Raw genomic sequence first — 19,871 nt, 5'->3', positions numbered from 1 at the left:
CATAGGAATGAAAAAACTAGAATGTGGTACAAGGCTCTAAAAGATCTTGGTGAAAAAGTTTGTGACCTCCATCCTTTTATTTGTGAACTTTGCTATGAAGTGGGTCATTTTAATTTTCAATGTTCTGGTCATGATGATAGTATTTCGAATTTAATGAGTACTTCAAGTCTATATTGTGAATTTGTGATAACATGATCACTTCTAATCAGCATGATGAACTTACTTTATTTTTGGGGTGTAAGAGTTATCAAGAAAAATTTCTTTGTTAGATATGAGTGATCTTGATATGAATAGTGTGTTGCATGGATGTTATCTCTATTGTGTTAATAATTGCCATGCCAACACCTACATACAAAGTGTTATAAAGGATGGGACTTTACCAAAATATGACAGGACTAATATGTGTTTTGTTCTTATTAATGAAAGAGAGGTATCCTCCCAAGTTTCTTCTATTGTTTCTAATAATAAACCAGGTTATGTGGAGAAGCTTCCTTTCAAGCCTCTCCCTCCTAAAGGGGAAAAGAAGAAGAAGGGAACGAAGAAGAAGAAGAAGAGGGGGAATAAAAAGAAAGAGGTAACGGCATATCCCCGCGTGTATGAGATAACGATAGGTAACTGTAAGTATGTTGCTCCTAATGATTATTATGATAATGAATCTGAGTACAATGATCTTCCTATGCCCTTTACCTATATTAGTGATCATGATTTGGAAGAGCACACTACTTTTGATACTGAAAATCTCTTTGGTACCGATTATGAAAGTAATGATATTAGCACTATCCATGTTCCCTCAAACTATGATATTGAAAGCTCTAAGCTCGGGGATGTTGTGCTTGAAGATCCTATATTTGAGACCTTTACTTTTAGTGAAAATGATGATATTATATCTTCGGGCTTAGATAATCGTTATAGAGATGGCTATGACACATGTTATAATTATCCTTATGAAACTTGTCATAGTTATGATGGGATTGCCAAAAACCATCCCCTTAGTATGCAACTTGTTTACCATGTTCAAATTCTTGATAATGATCCTGTTCCAATTACTATTAATGAGAAGAGTTCTTCTTATGCCAAAATTAATGATACTTTTATGCATATGAACCATGATAAGAATGTATTAAGTGATGGTTATATTGTGTATTTCATCAATGATGGTACCGAAAGTTATTATGAGAGAGGGAAACATGGTTATATGCATCTTAATAATATTAAGTTTCCCCTCTTTATGTTGAGAATCTTGAAGTTGCGCTTGTGTTGCCTTTCTATGCTTATTGCATTATGCTTACATGACTTGTTTATTTACAAGATTCCTTTTCATAGGAAGTGGGTTAGACTTAAAAATGTTTCTTATTTGCTTTTGATGCTCTCTTTTGCTTCAACTCTTATTTCTTGCGAGAGCATCATTAAAATTACTGAGCCCATCTTAATGACTATAAAGTAAGCACTTCTCGGAAGATAACCCATGTTTTATTTTGCTCCTGTTTAATTGTGTCTTGGAAGTTATTACTACTGTAGCAACATCTCCTTATCATGTTTATTTCATTGTTATGCGAAGTAAAGTCTTTGATAGAAAGTTGATACTAGATTTGGATTTCTTGCTGACAGCAGTTTTTAGCTGTCACGGTTTTGAGTTGTTCTCTCTGTAGAAAAATCGTAAAATCTTGAAAAAATTCAAGAGTAATCCTCAGATATGTACGCAACTTTCATTCAACTGGACATTTTCCATCTGAGCATGTTAAGTGCCTCGAAAAAATTTGTCTTTACGGACTGTTCTGTTTTGACAGATTCTGTCTTTTATTTCGCATTGCCTCTTTTACTGTGTTTGAGTGAGTTTCTTTGCTCCATTAAATTTCAGTAGCTTTGGGTAATGTCCAGAAGTGTTGGAAATGATTGTGTCCTTGCTGAACATGTGAATTTTTGATTATGCACTAACCCTCTAATGAGATTGCTTTGAGTTTGGTGTGAAGGAAGTTTTCAAGGATCAAGAGAGAAGGATGATATAATATGATCAAGAAGAGTGAAAAGTCTAAGCTTGGGGATGCTCCCGTGGTACATCCCTGCATATTTCGAGAAGACTCGAGCATCTAAGCTTGGGGATGCCCAAGGCATCCCCTTCTTCATCAACAACTTATCAGATCACCTCTAGTGAAACTATATTTTAATTCCGTCACATCTTATATGTTTTACTTGGAGCGTCTGTGTGCTTTTATTTTCGTTTTGTTATCTTAGTTCTTTGAATAAGTTGGATCTTATCTATCTTGTTTGGGAGAGAGACACACTCCGCTTTTTCATTTGAATACTCCTATTCTTCACTTATATTTGTTGAGTATTCAGTTTCGTGACCGTGTAGCTTCTAGCTCTTGGTTTTCATGTATCTCTTCTTCGAGCTATTAGTTATTTTATAGAAAGTACTCTCTTATTTCACTTATATTTTGTTTTGAGAGTTTCTTGCTATTTGGTTGGAAACGTAGAAATGCTTCATGTGGTAGTTGGTATATTGTCTTGAATAATTTGATGCTTGACAATTGTTTTGAGCTCTCAAAGTAGATCATGTTTAAGCTCTTGCATCATGTAGTTTAAACCTATTAGTGGAGAACTACCGTAGAGCTTGTTGAAATTTGGTTTGCATGATTGGTCTCTCTAAGGTCTAGATATTTTCTCGGTAAAAGTGTTTGAGCAACAAGGAAGACAAGTGTAGAGTCTTATAATGCTTGCAATATGTTCTTATGTAAGTTTTGTCTGTACCGGTTCGTACTTGTGTTTGCTTCAAACAACCTTGCTAGCCAAAGCCTTGTACCGAGAGGGAATGCTTCTCGTGCATCCAAAACCTTGAGCCAAAACCTATGCCATTTGTGTCCACCATAACTACCTACTATGTGGTATTTTTCTCGCCATTCCAAGTAAATACTTCATGTGCTACCTTTAAACAATTCAAAACTTTATTATTCCTTATTTGTGTCAATGTTTTATAGCTCATGAGGAAGTATGTGGTGTTTTATCTTTCAATCTTGTTGGACGGACTTTCACCAATGGACTAGTGGCACATCCGCTTATCCAATAATTTTGCAAAAAGAGCTGGCAACGGGGTTCCCAGCCCCAATTAGTTAACTTTCATTAATAATTCTCTTCACATGTTTTGCCCTGATTCATCAGTAAGCAACTTAATTTTGCAATAGACACTCCTCCATGGTATGTGAAATGTTGGAAGGCACCCGAGGATTCAGTTAGCCATGGCTTGTGAAAGCAAAAGCTTGGGAGGAGTGTCATTCATAAATAAAACTAAAGTACATGTGTAAACAAAAGAGAAGAGGGATGATCTACCTTGCTGGTAGAGATAACGTCCTTCATGGGAGCCGCTCTTTGAAAGTCTGTTTGACAAGGGGGTTAGAGTGCCCACTACCATTCGTTGACAACAACAAACACCTCTCAAAACTTTACTTTTATGCTCTCTATATGATTTCAAAACTTGAAAAGCTCTAGCACATGATTTAATCCTTGCTTCCCTCTGCGAAGGGCCTTTCTTTTACTTTATGTTGAGTCAGTTTACCTACTTCTTTCTATCTTAGAAGCAAACACTTGTGTCAACTGTGTGCATTGATTCTTACATGCTTACTTATTGCACTCATCATATTACTTTGTGTTGACAATTATCCATGAGATATACATGTTGAAAGTTGAAAGCAATTGCTGAAACTTAAATCTTCCTTTGTGTTGCTTCAAAACCTTCTATTAAGAATCTATTGCTTTATGAGTTAACTCTTATGTAAGACTTTTTGATGCTTGTCTTGAAAGTACTATTCATGAAAAGTTTTTGCTATATGATTCAGTTGTTTAGTCATTACCTATTGGTTAGCAAACTATAGACCATTGCTTTGAGTCACTTCATTCATCTCATATGCTTTACAATGGTATTGATCAAGATTATGTTGGAAGCATGTCACTTCAGAAATTATTCTTTTTATCGTTTACCTACTCGAGGGCGAGTAGGAACTAAGCTTGGGGATGCTTGATACGTCTCCAACGTATCTATAATTTCTGATGTTCCATGCTCATTTTATACCAATTGCTACATGTTTTATATACACTTTATATCATTTTTATGCATTTTCCGGGACTAACATATTAACAAGATGCCGAAGCGCCGGTTCTCGTTTTGCCGCTGTTTTTGTTTCGAAATTCTACACAGAAATATTCTCGAATTGGACCCCACGAAGACAGAAGTCGATATTTTGCCGAGACGGACCCAGAGAGCCAGAGAAGGGCCAGAGGGGGGCCAAGGGGCCCCCACACCATAGGGGGCACGGGCCCACCCCTGGCCGCGCCACCAGGTGGGGAGGGCACCCTGGGGCCCCTCCGAGGCCGCCCTTCCGCCTATATATTCTCCCAGATGCGAAAACCCTAAAGATATCAGTCATATTCCATGAAAAGTTACGTAGCCGCCACCATCGCGAAGCCAAGTTCGGGGGACAGAAGTCTCTGTTCCGGCACGCCGCCGGGACGGGGAAGTGCCCCCGGAATCCATCTCCATCGACTCCATCGCCATCTTCATCGCCGTTGCTGTCTCCCATGATGAGGAGGGAGTAGTTCTCCCCCGAGGCTGAGGGCTCTACCGGTAGCTATGTGGTTCATCTCTCTCTCCCATGGTGTGATTTTTATGTGATCATGAGCTTTGTAATCTAGTTGAATATGTAGATGTTACTCTTGTCTATTATGCACTCTAGAGGTTACTTTAATATGAACTCCGGATTCACTCTCCACGGTGTGATGGTGACCGTGTGCACATCGTGTGTGATTCCTTTATGACGTTGTGGAGCTTGTTTACTCCGGCTTGAGGTGTGCTTTTGCAGCCCTACACAATGAATGGTGTTTGTTATCCAACAAGAGAGTGTTTGAGAGTAGCATTCATTTATTCAATTATGTGATCATTGTTGAGAGTGTCCACTAGTGAAAGTATGATCCCTAGGCCTTGTTTCTAAGTATTGAAACACCGTTTCCAACAAGTTCTGCTACATGTTCGTTTGCTGCCATTTTTATTTCAGATTGCAATTACTACTTATAATCATCCATATTACTTGTATTTCACTATCTCTTCGCCGAACTAGTGCACCTATACATCTGACAAGTGTATTAGGTGTGTTGGGGACACAAGAGACTTCTTGTATCTTAATTGCAGGGTTGCTTGAGAGGGATATCTTTGACCTCTACCTCCCTGAGTTCGATAAACCTTGGGTGATTCACTTGAGGGAAACTTGCTGCTGTTCTACAAACCTCTACTCTTGGAGGCCCAACACTGTCTACAGGAATAGAAGCGTGCGTAGACATCAGCTGTCTTTGACAGTGCCGGTGTTGTAGGTCTCCGGACGAAAGTCTTGCCCGACTCGGTCGGTGCCGGCAACGGTGACGCTCGAGGGAGCTGTTTTCCTCCTTGGAGGCGTTGCCGTGGAGTCCTAACACACCTCCGCCCATCATTCCGGGGTGAAAACCCAAATCCTGCTGCGCTGGATTGAATGACGGTGGCGTTTTTGGACGTCATCACCTCCTTGGAGGCGTCATTTTTTGGAATGTTTGGGAGCCACCTCCGGCAATGCCTTGGCTACTGCTTGGGTCAACGTTTTCGTGTTCCGTTGGTGCGCGAGTGCCGCTGGCTTGCCTTGCGGTCTGCCTCACCCCACGAAGCTTGAAAGGCCTAGCAGTCTCTTTCGGCTCTGACTTCCTTTCCAGGGACGTGGACCGGGCAGTCGTGGCGCTCGCTGTTGCCGTCGTGCTGGTGCCGTTCGGCGGTGCTCCAGACCTGGTTTATCCAGGTCGTGTGGACAGGTGTGCGGGTTTTCGCCGGTTTTCCCAGAAAAACTATGCCGTGTTTGGTTTTCTCTTGTCTGGTTTCACTTATAAACCGGACACGGTGTTGTGTTTGTATCGGTTTTCGGTCAGTTTTCCTTATAAACTGACCATATTTCCCTCTTCTTAATGAAAACTCCTGCCGGTTGCTCCAAAAAAAAGATTTAGGCAGACTTTGTCAGAGACCACCTTCCTCCCATCTTCTTAATAAAAAGAAAAACAAAAGAAATGCCTCAAACCCCGGGTAAGAGCAACTCTAGCACAAACTTCAAACCATAAACCCCAAATACGCTTTTGCAGGTCAAAAAATTCGTGATTTGGGGCTGAAAAAAGCCTACGTAGACCAGAGCACCCAAAAGAGCTCTGTAAAATAGCATATTCGGCTATCTTTCAATGAAAGGCCCACATCTCAAAAAAAAAATCCCTCAACTTCTTCTTCCTCCTGCACATACAGCCGCGCCGTCTGCCGCTCCAGCCTGCCTGCCTCCGCCGCACCGCCCCGCCCTCTGCGCCCGCGCCGCCTTGCCCCTGCCCCAACGAGCGAGCTCCGCCATGCCCTACTCCTCCACAATTAATTCAATCGGCAGCCAATTCTAGCTCGATCACCCCGTCTAATTTTGCTGATCTCCAGCTGGATTACTTCAGAGTTTCGCCGGAATTTGGCCGGACTCCGGCGAGTCTATCGACGACATGTGTCAGCGCACGGTGATTTTTTCAATCGACAGCGGGTTGACCGTATCAGGGCGGTGCGGAGGCAACTATAAATACGAGATCCGCAAATTTACAGGAGGGTTAATATTCAGAGGAGCAATGGCGTTTTAAAGGAAGGCAAGGAAGGTCTGAAGGTGGAAGGGCCTACATTCGCATTGAACCAAACCATGGTATAAATAGTGGAGTAGCTAGCAGAACAACCATGTTAGTATTTTACCATTACCTACCATGTAGCGATAGATAGGTTTTTCGAAACGGGAGAGAGGACCTAGCCTTTGTCCTCAAGCCCAAAATGTTAGCAATTCAACATGTGGGGTTGAGAAACGTGGGGAACTCAAGGATAACATATGCGGTTGCTAGTCCAAGGTTCACAGGATACAATCTCGGGGCACATATGCGTGGAGACCTTCTCCTTCACCACCGCAATGCTGTATCTGAATAAGTAATCTCTGTTTCCCGATCCGTTGCTCTACCTACAACGCTCTAACATTCTCGCACAGGGTTGACTCGAGCAAGTTCAAGTAGCATTGAACGATATCGCTCAAAGACAGACATGGACGTTCATCCACCCCTCGATCGGGATCCATCTGCGCACCTTTCCTTTTTTGAGTTTGAGTTGAGACCCTATGGGTGTTCAACAAACGTTCTTATCATAATCCATACAAACTTGGGCTTGAAACAGCGAAACAAAAATGTAACGCGCTACCAGCCGCTTGCTGATTTTCACAGTTTTGGTTCAAATTATTTTTAACACCCCTAGCTATTACTTAGACCTATATTTGGTTGCTCTAAGCCAACATCGTGCATAATACAACATTAATTGCATACCCATGGTCGTCTTATTATTAAGAAATTACTTGCATTGGAATCGAAACCAAGTACAACTCGGCAAAGTCAGTTTTGAGTATTATTATTATTCAATCAATCACAAGTCAAGCTAATAAAAATAGAATTAAAACAACCCAAGCATAAGAAATCAAAATCAAATATGTGCTAGATTTTTTTATGTAATCGGGTAATAGTAGCATCATATTTTTAATGTTACTAAGAATTATCTGACTTCTAAACAACTTAATCATTTTTTGTACTCCCACCAATTTGTAATAAGTGTCATGGTTTTAGCTTAAACCAAAACCATGACACTTATTATTGCGGAGGGATCACTTTTTTGTATCCTTCCTATTCTAAATTCCTCCAAAGGACAAATGTTTTCATATTTGTTACCATAAAATATACATTAGTAAGATTAAAATTATAGCCACGGAAGTGTGCAGTTTTTTTAAGCAATACGGTAGAGGATTCTTTAACATATAATCTTCATTTCTATATGATAGTTTCCTGATATTGGTAGGAAATTGTTGTTTCAAATTTTATTATAGATATATTTATCCATAACGAAGGAGGAGTCGTGTGGAAATAGTCATAGCTGGATGATTAGACAATCCCAGCTCAGAAAAGGATACATGAATGAAAAATATAAATACTTATCTATATGTCTTTTTTGTTCTTTAGTGTGCAATGGGAATAATTATGTCCAAATTGAAACTTGAATATTTTGGCGGTAATATAATATTTAATGCTAGCTAGGAGAACTATCTTACAGTTCAATTTAGGGCAGTAGCTTGTAAGATGTATACGTGCACATGCACTAGTCTAATAATAAGGGGCACACACTTTTTTTCTTTTTCTAACTAACCATCTTTATTTCTTCTGAATGAGCACCATGCGGACTAGTATTTTGCAATGACCCTAAACCCTAAAATTGAAGTTTCATAAACTCGAGCACTAAAATGTCAGAAGAAGATTAAATTGACTCGGAATGAAACCTGCACATGGTCTCTGTCCATGGACACGATAGATGATTAATGAATAGCCTTTGATCCATGAACAGATGCATCCACCACCATATTATAAAAGGCAGCATACAGAGAACAAGATGCTATCACCTAACAAATATCGGAATCTAGAAAGAGAGGAAGAAAGAGAGAAATGATTTCACGGCCATGTTTTGAAGTTTTAGTTGGACTTTTGGATGCGAAGCTAGAACATTAACAACTCAGGTTTGTAAGCTTGAGAGACGTCAGTAACTCAATGAACAGTTGCAAAGATATACAATGGTAACATATACCTGATCCGTCGCCAACAGACAACTGGTTCTTGGTTTGCTCTGATGGAGATTTATCATGAATATATGACGTAATACTCTCTATTGTTATCAACAGCAATAGTTTCTGGTGTGAGAAAACACTCCTGGTTTGATCGAATCTCAGGTTCAGTTGATGGATGAGGTTGCAGAAATCTATCTAAGTACTTATATGATATATAGTACAATAGTAATTTTGGCAAACTGGTTTCGTGGTGTAGTTGGTTATCACGTCAGTCTAACACACTGAAGGTCTGAGGTTGGAACCCGGGCGAAGCCATTATTATTTTTAGCGCATACATCATTTTTTTTCCTACACCCATCTATATACGAGTTTCTGTTATTAATTTTACACGAGGTTTATGCATGCTATTTTCCCTGAACTCACATCCACCATAGGAGCTAATTAGGAAATGGGATTTACTTTGCCAAAGTTCAATATTCTACCTGGACACCTTCAACTTCTTTTATTTTCTCTCTCCTCATTTGCCCTGCATGTCTATGCAAAAATATACAATTTGGTCCAACTAAGGTCTAAGGTTCGGATGATCCTCTCTACTCCTGCTTCTTTTATTTTCTCTCTCCTCATTTGCCATGCATGTCTATGCAAAAATATACAATTTGGTCCAACTAAGGTCTAAGGTTCGGATGATCCTCTCTACTCCTAGACAGCGCTCGCGGAGCGGATGGTGTTACAGTTCGTTTTCAAGGAGTTGATGAAACGGAGCTCTATGTAGCGGAGGGTTCACAACAGGTCCTGGAATTATTACCTTGTCCTAAAGTTATCACGGAGTTTGTAGACTTTGTCAGAGCTCCCATCTTCTTAATAAAACGCAAACAAAAGAACTTCTTAGGTTACAAGCGCCATCTGAACGTTGCAATCAAATAGTGTTTGGTTGCCTACATCTGAACGTTATCGCCAATTGTAAGATATATAGTGACCTTATTACCATACTGTCTTAATACATAGTCACATATCACAACATCATGGGAATGACTGCATACACACTAGTTGAACAATCATCAAAACTCACATCACACTGAGATTAGGGGTTTCAAACCCGGGACGCAAAAGCCAAGACGCCAAAACATGACCCTACTTATCATGAGGAGAGGAGGCAGGATGATCATGGTAACTGACCACCCTCTACGTGGAGTTCTCAACATCATAGATCCTCACTTCATCATCAAATCGCCCTTGACCTTGAAGATCTTCCATGATCTCCAGGCTATGTGCATTTTCTAGAGGTCGTGAGCGGAACGATATGGGTATCAAACCCTTGACAATGGGGTCAATGGTTCTTGAAGTCTTCTAGGATGACCATCATCACTAATGGAGAACAGGCCTTTCGTCCCAATCCCCTGGAAGCAACAGTCCCGGTTTTGAACCAAACCGGGTCCAATGAGGGGTACTGGTCCCGGTTCATCGTGGAAACCCTTTGGTCCCGGTCCGTTTGGGGTCTTTTGTCCCGGTTCGTAATACCAACTGGGACTAAAGGGGGGGTCTCTGGGGCAAAAGCCTTTAGTCCCGGTTCGTATTTGGCTCCCCACGCACCTCCACACACCCCCTACCGTGGATCGCCTTTTTTAATACTGTAAAATAGAAAAGAAAATGATAGAAAATTCAAAAAAATAAAATGTTTTCAGACTCTTGTATGTTATGCAACCTACTATTAGGGAAAATTAACAAATTTGAATTTTCACTTTTTTGCAAAAAAGTTTTGAAAAATGGTTAAACCGCAATAACTTTTGCATACGACGTCGAAAAAAACGTATAATATATCAAAAAAATCCTGGGAAAAATTTACATCCGAATTCACCGGGGTTTACCCGGTTAGCTAATTTTTAGATTCTCAAAATTCCAAATGAAAATATGAAAGCAGGAAGATTTTAGTTTTTACCAGAAATTCAGGATTTATATTTTTAAATTTTATAAATTAATAATTTCATCATGCATAAATTAATAATTTCATCATGCATAAACATTACCATAAAGTTAGCCAATTTTTTAGATTTTCAAAGTTTGGCAAAAAAAATTAAAATTTTAATAGTATTAAAAAACAATTATAATACAATTTAAAAATTAATATTTTTTAAAAAATAAAATTATAATATAATTATCCCAGCATGTTATTACGTTATTAGGTTTGTTTATTAAAATAATTATTTGGAATTCGAACAATAAATAAGTGTGACATCGACCAACATGTTAATAGGATTGATATGATACTATTATCACAACATGCGCGCGAAGCACTTGGAAGCGGGATGGGAAAGGAACTTGAAAGTTAAGCGTGCTAGTCTTTGGAGTAGTGAGAGGATGGGTGACCGAGCGGGAAGTTGGACCACAGATAAGTAATTTGACTAGAGATTATAAACGTAGTTAGAGATTAAGTGTAGTTAGAGACTAAACTAGTTAAATAATTGAAATACTAGAAATTCTAAAAAAATAGAAAAAAAAGGAGGAGCGAAAAATAATTGGGCGTAACAAAATGGATTAAAAAAATTAACAAATAACCTTTAGTCCCGGTTGGTGTTACAGACCGGGACTAAAGGTCATTTTCTTGACGCGCGCCAGCAGCCCACGTGGCGGGACCTTTAGTCCCGGTTTGTTTTACAACCGGGACTAAAGGGAAGAGCCTTTAGTCCCGGATGGTTGGTCCCGGTTCTAAAACCGGGACTAAAGGCTCTTATAAACCGAGATTATAGGCCCTTTTCTACTAGTGCATGTAGTCCTTGTCTGTATGCACATAGAACCACGATGGCTAAATGGAATCACTGAAGTGTCCGATCTTGGGAGGTGGGTCTCTTTCTCCCTCTTTTTCTCTCCGCTACAACATTCCTGCATGGAACCTCGTCAATTGGACCCACGATTCATAGAACGCGCTCTTTATAGACTAGGTGGACCAAAAGGGTGTTGGCCATGCTTGCTCGATCACGACCAAAATATTTTTCACACTACACCTCTAGATGCTCCTCCATATGAAGCACTACCATTGTGCAATCTTCCGGCCAAAATCATCAAAGGAAACCAAAACATTTCATCGTCGGACTAAGATCATTATCTATAAGTATGATACGAGCAATTTTCCTACCCAAACCCAAATCTAGCATCATCAGATTAAAAATCCCTATGCAAATCCAAATCTAGCATCCCTTAACCTAAAACATACATGCAAGATGAATATGAATGAAAATCTAATTCAGCCCCCATGTTTCATAAACCCCAATCGCAATCTCCAGTTTGCCGCATTCATATGTGAAGAGTGTTGGAGAACTTAGAACCATAGCAACAAAGGGGTTAGCCACATTTGATTCATCGCCAATGACACCAGTGAAGAGTGGAAAACATGTTTTATCTGGTAAAAAGTGAGCATCCAACGTTGTCGGTGAAGCTAAGTCGCCGCAACAATAAACGCGTAAGACGAAAAATGATATTCGCTCAAAGGAAAATAGAGACGAACGGTTCATCCAAGCGTGTGTTTGTGTTATAACCCCATAACTTTTCTTGAAACCGCTTCATTTTGTATATATTTATAAATTGGTATCTGCTATTAAGATGCGCCTACATGATTTTGCTGCTGGCTCCGCTACTGCTAGTTATCAATTAGATGTGTCGCCATCTCGTCTCGTCTAGCTCGGCACCCATTTGCAGCTTTAGGAGGTTGGACCATTGGAAATGTCTACATCGAGTCTTCCTCCATGGCCCAACCACATTACCCTGTAGTGTAGGGGTTTCATATATACAAGGAGATATGGCCTTCTCCAATGCATTGCCTCTTAGCGCGTTAACCTAGGTAGCATGTATTTTAAGAGAAAATCATACAATGCATTGTTTTTTAGGGTTGTATCATAGTGAGAATGTATTTTTCTGTACTAATTTGGCCTCATACTTTTCAAAATTTGAAACCAGTATCTTAACGTTTAAAAAAAAACTGAAAAGGCCTAGATATAGACAATGTTGTACTTTATCAACTTGCAAAATCTCACTTGAAATGCCTTATATTCAGGGCAACACACAGAAATGACAATCTAATAGATTTGAGTGGTTTGAAAATTTAAACTGTTCACTACTTTAGATGTCAGATTTTATGCCCTGAATATGAAGTATCTTTTGAGTTGAGATTTGGCAAGTTGGCAACATACAACATTATCTACATCTAGGTGTTCATTTCAGACTCTTTCTAAATCTTCACAATGTTTTTCTAAATTTTTCAAAAAAAGGACTCCATGCATCCCGAGCTCCATTTGTCCACACCGATTACTCTCTTTTCTACTTAAAACTGCATTGCCTACTTAACTGCAGTGTCACATCAGAAAAGAAACTAGCATCGAGCATTAGGAGTCGTGATACTGTACCAAATACGGTCTCCAACGATCACTAATCAAGGCAAGAGGAGTACTCGTACTATAATAGTGACAGGTTTCAAAGTGAATCGTCCAAACTCCAAAGGGAAGAGACAGAGGCCACAGCTGCCAGTTCACTAGAGTACAGATCTCCATCGCGCAAGCACCTCTGCCGCCTGTCGCTCTTCCACCAAGGAAAGATTCCCTCCTCCGACATGGCCGGCGACCTGCGCCAGCGTCGCGCCGCGGGGGACGCCAGCGGGGAGGAGGAGCGTGCCAGGGCGGGCACCTCGTCCGGCGGCGGCGGCGGGGTCGAGGAGGCGGCGGAGCGTGGGGGCGGGGGCAGGAAGGAGGCGCTGGGGTGGCTGGAGTGGAGCCGCGGGTGGCTCGCCGCCGTGGGAGAGTTCTTCTTCCAGCGGATCGCCGCCAGCCACCTCGCCAACCCGCTCGAGCTGCCCCCGCTCGACGGCGTCTCCATCATCGTCACCGGCGCCACCAGCGGCATCGGCCTCGAGATCGCAAGGTGTCTTCTTTCGCCTGCCCACAACTCTATAGATGGGATCTCCTAACTGTTATTAAGCTAATTCACTCCGGAATTGCTGCTTAGTCTTAGGTCTAGTTTCTGAATTCCAACTAGCAACATGTGTAACTGTATTCCAACAATACAGTGTGCCAAAAGACTGCTACGCACATTAATACTATGTCGAGTGTGTCTGACCTCAGTGTTATGGTTGTTTTGGACCCTAAGGCTGGTAGTCTTTTTTTACAACCAAAAGAAAAGAGTAGGTTTGATAAATCACGGATTGTTGGCGTAATGCGGAGAACAAGCATGGCCTGATGCTTCTTAAGTGAACACCATGAATATATAGTTGAATCGATTGACGTTTTCGCCCTACCAGTATGCCATGGCACGGTTCTCTTACATGCACATGCTAGTGAGTACATTGTTAGACCGTGCTAATACATGAGAGCAAATACTTCACAAATCTGACTGTGCCGTACCAGTCAAATTGTTACCTGATTTCACTCATTTGAGGCAAACCTATGCTGTTCTGCAAAGGCTCTCTTTCTTTGCTCACCAGTCAGCACGGGGAGATCTTAGTCTTCTAGTTATTCTCTATTTCACTGCAATGGGGATTTTGCATGGAGCCATGTGATGTTTGCCTCAGTAGATTTGCGTCATATCCTACATTGTAGAAAGTATTAGGATTTTGGAAAATGTGCAAAGCTCCAAACAAGAGGCTGATATCTTGCTCTGAAACTAATATTGAGTATGTCTTTGGCCTCATGATCAAACCAGGCAACTCGCACAAGCAGGGGCCCATGTTGTGATGGCAGTTAGGAGACCCAAGACGGCACATGAGCTGATCCAGAAATGGCAGAATGAAAAATCAGAATGTTCCATGCCACTTAATGTTGAGGTAATTGTTGATGAATGGATGGATTTGAGTGTGCTGACATTTTATCCTTTTGCTCTTCCTCGTTTGATATATAGACATAGGTTTAGAGTTTCTGATTTTTGTTGGTTCTTGTTGAGTTCCAACTTCCAAGTGTGTTGTATATGGATTTATTCACATTGAGGACGAAAGGAAATATGTTGCAATTGCATATCTTAATTGTTGAAGTGCGATTTAACTGCAGACTATCTGACACTGTTTTTGAATATTCATCTGAAGGTAATGGAGCTGGATTTGATCTCCCTAGACTCAGTTGTAAAATTTGCTGATGCTTGGAATGCCCGTATGGCACCCCTACATGTATTGATCAACAATGCTGGCATTTTCGCTATAGGAGGTGTGTATGGAACCTGATTATTTTGACTTTAGCCTTTAAATTGATCCAATTTGCTGAGTAGTGAAGTAGATAATTATATGGAAATAACTGACCTTTCCCTCCCCTGTAGAGCCTCAGCGTTTTTCAAAGGATGGATATGAACAACATATGCACGTGAACCATCTTGCACCAGCTTTACTAGCAATGTTGCTTCTACCTTCCCTTATCAGGGGCTCCCCAAGCAGAATTATAAATGTCAATTCAGTCGTGAGTTTTCCATCATTACCAGTTCCTTCTACTAACAGGAACTACTCATTTCAATCTTCAAGTCGTTATCGTATTGTCAACCTTCTCCGTACACTTGCAACATCTAACATGCTTGTGTTCGATTTCAGATGCACACACTAGGTTTTGTAGATGCTGAAGATATGAACCTTACATCTGGAAAGCACAAGTACAGAAGTTGGTTGGGATACTCAAATAGCAAGTTAGCACAGGTATCGTCATGTTTCATTGCAAGTGGAATATCATTGTCTAAGCTTTTTATGCATCTTGTTTAATGTTACTTTGTTCTGAGTTCTCATCTCATACTCAGGTAAAATTTAGCAGCATATTTCATAAGAGAATTCCTGCAGAGGCTGGTGTCCATATTGTTTGCACCTCTCCTGGGATTGTCCACACAAATGTTGTGAGTGTGCCACCACCACCCTCCTCTCCAATTTCATTCATTGTCAGTTTATCATGTCCTTTATTTTATTTCAGAAGGTGAAACTGTGAAGTGTTCTTTTTACCTATTTATTGTTGTGTACTTGGCTCTTTGCGTTTGGAGAAGAAAATGGCATACATCGAAACCATCTGCATTGTAGAAATATAGGAAGGATTAGATAACATTATCAACTGAGCGGTTGAAACACAACGACAGATGAAAATTATCTCTCCAGTACAAAGGTGCATCTCACAATATATGTTGTGAGAAAATTTGTTCAATCTATTCCCAGTATCAACTCTACTGTCCCTACCGGATAATTCCTATTGATCATTCTGATGGACCATGATACATCTATAAACTCACTCTGCTCTCCCTATGTTTGTTTACTCCCTGGATATTGACTTAATCACCCATGGCATGACACAGGCGCGGGACCTCCCTAAGATTCTTGTAGCTGGATATGGTCTCATTCCCTACTTCATATTTGATGCTCAAGAAGGTGAGTCCCTGAATCTTTTGTGTATTGCCTTCTGTCAGTTAACAATGTCTGCATCTCCTAATATACTTCATCGCCCATGTAACGCAGGATCAAGAAGTACATTGTTTGCAGCATCTGACCCCCAAGTTCCGGAATACTGCGAGACATTGAAGTCCGAAGACTGGCCTGTCTGTGCATGCATTAACTATGACTGCAATCCAATGAATGCCTCGGAAGAAGCACACAACCTCGATACATCACACCTTGTCTGGGAAAAGACGCTCGAGATGATCGGCCTCCCATCCGATGCTCTGGAGAAGCTCATCGCGGGTGAATCGGTTCAGTGCCATTACGGAGCAGAGAAGTCGGAATAGGGAGGATATGTACTGCCATACAAATAAATAGGATGGATATCTCAAAACGCATGATCAGCCTGATCTAATTCATTTCTTGGAGTACCTTTGTTATACCAAGAGGTATAGACTGCAACAAGTCCGCACTTGTTCCTATGCATCTGTGTGCTTGTTACGGGTAATAGAATTGTAGAGTTTTGTGTTGTAAAAACATATTTTGGTGGCCATTATAGTACTGCCTGGGAATTAATGAGAAATCTTTATGAAAAAATGTATATTTTCAAAGATCAGTTCTGAAGTCAAGGATAATGTGGCAATCAAATTTATAACATAAACACATTATTATGCAAGTGCTCGCATGTTCAACTCTATATAAACAAAAGAGGTATTGCCAAAGTCAACACTAAAAGACACTGTCTTAAGTACAAACATAAGAAATAAATCAGTGCTCTTCCATACTTATACTATTATACTCATACAAGAGACATGGGAGCAATGAAAGATTGGCCAAGCAAGAGGGTTAAGATTCAGATTAATTACAGGTATCACCCCTATACGGGATAAGGGACCCTAACAGAGCTGCCCAAAACAACAGCTATGCATACAAGAACAACAATCACGAGCTTCCTTTCATCTCAAGGGATCTAACAGACGTCCTGACTTGCCAATGGGCGAGTGGCAGCGTTAGTCAGCATCCCACCTCCGTCGCACTTAGGCATTCGGCGGCCAAAGCTTTGGATCTTGGGTTGTGTCCACGGCAGTCGGGGGCAGCCAGTGCCACATTGCCATTCCAGGGAACGCAGCAGGCATTGGAGCGCCTTTGTTGGTTGGAACTTGGTAAGGTGGTGCAAATGGAGGAAATGCAGCGGGGTGGAATGCTGCTGGATGAGGCATGTGAGGAATAAATCCTGTAGGAGCAACACTTGCTGCCTTGATTTGCTGTTCCAGCTTCTCTTTTTCAGCCTTCAGGCTCACCTTCTCATCTCGGAGCTCATTCTTCTCTACCTGGAAAATTATAGAGCCATTTGTACAAGAACAAATTTAGTAAAATCTAGCATTCTCAGATGTGTGGGAAGTCAGGGAATTAATGAAAGATGAAAAATCTAGTACTCCCTCCGATCCATATTACTTGTTGCTAATATGGATGTATCTAGACACATTTTAGTTCTAGATACATCCATAATTAGCGACAACTAATATGGACCGGAGGGAGCAATTTAATTAGTGGCCAGCCAATCTTGCACACTAATAAAACTGGGGGCAGCTAAGAATGCATTAGAACTACTTGCTTGTTTAACTCGTGTTATGGGAACAAGATACCTTAAGGTCCTTGATTGCCTCTCGTAGATTCTCATTTGATTCTTTAAGCTTTTCTGTCTCACCTCTGAGTTGTGTCAACATACGAGCTGCATCACTCAAGATACTTGCTTTATCCAACTTAGCTTGCTTGCTCGCTGAACATACTTCGGCAGACCCGTGCTGGCCAGAATTCATAACAGCACATAATTCAAGAAACCTGCAATTAAAATAAGTGACAGTTCATACTTCATACAGATAGGGAACACAGGAAGGGATGGTTTAACATTAGGGGTACATATTGCAAGATGCCCATACCTATCATTCAGTTTATCCCTCCGCATTTTCTCACGGCAAGCTTTGGACTTTGGACCAGATGAAGATGGCTCATCTCTACCTCTGCACGAAATGAAATTTCTCAGTACTGAAAATTCCGGAATGGTGCTAACTAGGGAAATATATCAGGCAGGACATTGCATAGTATGTTACAAACTGGAGTATGCCGACTGTGTCAATGCACCATTGGCATTTGTAATGGGTTGCAATAGTGTTTAAATACAATGGAACAAAATTTTCAGCATTATGCCATCAGCCCAATTCAGAACAACCAGTAATGAAACAATTTATATGCTCTCAATTCTTAAGTGCATTATATCTTCAATTATACCACTGGATACTGAACCTAGAGAGCATCATCGGTATTAAACAAATAGCAAGGGTATGAAATGCCAAAATACAACTCAAAAAGAAACTTTTCCATAGTTAAGAAGAATGTAATTAAAGATAGCACTTTAGCATATGGAAGAAAAAACAGAAGAGTAAGACTGGCACCTTTTACCCAAATTAGAATGCTCAAGACCGCATGCATCTCCACTTACATCCTCAATCCCAAGTCTGTCAAATGAACAGCAGTCAGGTACAAGCACAAAAATATGAAAGGGCATTGTAGCCGCTTTTGCCGCTCATATTTCAACAGTTTGTGCTAATAAACCAATATTTACTATCATATCTATGCACATCACTGCCGCATACAGACCGAGCGATGAGCCCTGTGACGGTATACCACCTAACACTGAGCACAACGTCGTGCATTGCTAAGTGAAGGCACAAAAAACCACTGATCACTATCGGCAGGCTCGCCTAGAAGGCACTGACAATGTCGGCACTCAGATGTTCACCAATATCTTCAGATTTGCAGCACGGGTACACCAGTGGTTCATGGGTAACAATCACACACAGGAGACCCAGATTTCGCATCAACAAAAGGTACAGATCGATTACACTCCAAAATTTCAAGCCATGTAGCGCGCAGATGCAGGGGGGTTCGAACAGCAAGAACTGCCACGCGTTCAACGCCGCCCGCAGTCCGCAGATAATAAAGAAATCTACGGCGACAGCGACCTCGAGACTACAAAACTTCCGTACACGAAATCACAAAAAACTAATGCAATCTGGTGCAATACGCAGAGCTAGAAAGACAAAATCGGTTCTTTGGTGCGGTGTCCGTACCCTCCGTCGCAGAAGGCGGCGAGGTCCTCCCCGTCGTCGCCGGCGCCTCCGATGAGGAAATCTTCGACCGGATCTCCGCCGCCGCAGCCCTCAATCATCGCGGCGTCGGGGGATCCGACCCGCCTGCCCGAGGAATCCGCTGCCGGGGCTAGGGTTGGCTGGGGAGGCGGGGCTAGAGGCTGGGGAAGGGGAGGAGTGCGGATTTTGCAGATAGCACCTTGGATGCTCTCTAGCTAGTCGCCGGAGAGAAGGTCGTTTCTGGGATTTTGGGATCTTTGGAGGTGCTATCCGAGTAGTAGCAAGTGAAGAAGAGGAACTGGTGGTGTAGGATGGATTGCGTGTGGCTTGTGAGCCCCGTTGATGCATGCTCATCATGTAGTTTGTTTTCATGTGATCAAATTTTTTTTTTTTTTTTTTTTTTTGAGAAACACAGTACAAACGCAGACGCTCACATACACGCGCATACACTCACCCCTATGAACGCACACATTTTTAGAACACAGTACAACGTAGACGCTCACAAACATGCACGTGCAAACACCCCTATGAACGCACGCACACCATACCCTATGAGCATCTCCGAGGGACTGAGCCGGCATATTTTGAGGTTGCCGCCTCGCTGTTGACGGGCACGTCACCTACCACTGAAAGCATAGCGCCGGTTAAATCCTAGAATAAATCCAGGTAAATGCAAACACCCATGCCAAGTCT

At 41.3% G+C, this 19,871-nt stretch overlaps 2 protein-coding genes across 2 annotated transcripts; one reads left to right on the top strand and one right to left on the bottom strand.

The window, feature by feature from the left end:
• Positions 1 to 13,162: 13,162 nt before the first annotated feature.
• On the top strand, positions 13,163 to 16,447 carry LOC124691467 (dehydrogenase/reductase SDR family member FEY-like). Its single transcript, XM_047224744.1, has 8 exons — positions 13,163 to 13,565; positions 14,343 to 14,463; positions 14,719 to 14,836; positions 14,946 to 15,082; positions 15,211 to 15,312; positions 15,411 to 15,503; positions 15,951 to 16,023; positions 16,111 to 16,447. Exons 1-8 carry the CDS (start codon positions 13,258 to 13,260, stop codon positions 16,374 to 16,376), a joined length of 1,218 nt encoding a protein of 405 aa, XP_047080700.1. The 5' UTR covers positions 13,163 to 13,257; the 3' UTR covers positions 16,377 to 16,447.
• Positions 16,448 to 16,786: 339 nt separating this feature from the next.
• On the bottom strand, positions 16,787 to 19,351 carry LOC124691468 (transcription factor ILR3-like). The gene is made up of 5 exons (XM_047224745.1): positions 19,161 to 19,351; positions 18,483 to 18,545; positions 17,970 to 18,050; positions 17,676 to 17,871; positions 16,787 to 17,360 (listed from the first exon to the last, which is right to left on the bottom strand). The coding sequence occupies exons 1-5, from the start codon at positions 19,256 to 19,258 to the stop codon at positions 17,067 to 17,069; spliced, it is 732 nt and encodes a 243-aa protein (XP_047080701.1). The 5' UTR covers positions 19,259 to 19,351; the 3' UTR covers positions 16,787 to 17,066.
• Between the last annotated feature and the right edge of the window lie 520 nt (positions 19,352 to 19,871).

Source organism: Lolium rigidum, chromosome 2 (assembly GCF_022539505.1).
Source record: "Lolium rigidum isolate FL_2022 chromosome 2, APGP_CSIRO_Lrig_0.1, whole genome shotgun sequence".
Lineage (NCBI taxonomy): Eukaryota > Viridiplantae > Streptophyta > Magnoliopsida > Poales > Poaceae > Lolium > Lolium rigidum.
This window is presented reverse-complemented; position numbering and strand designations above follow the sequence as displayed.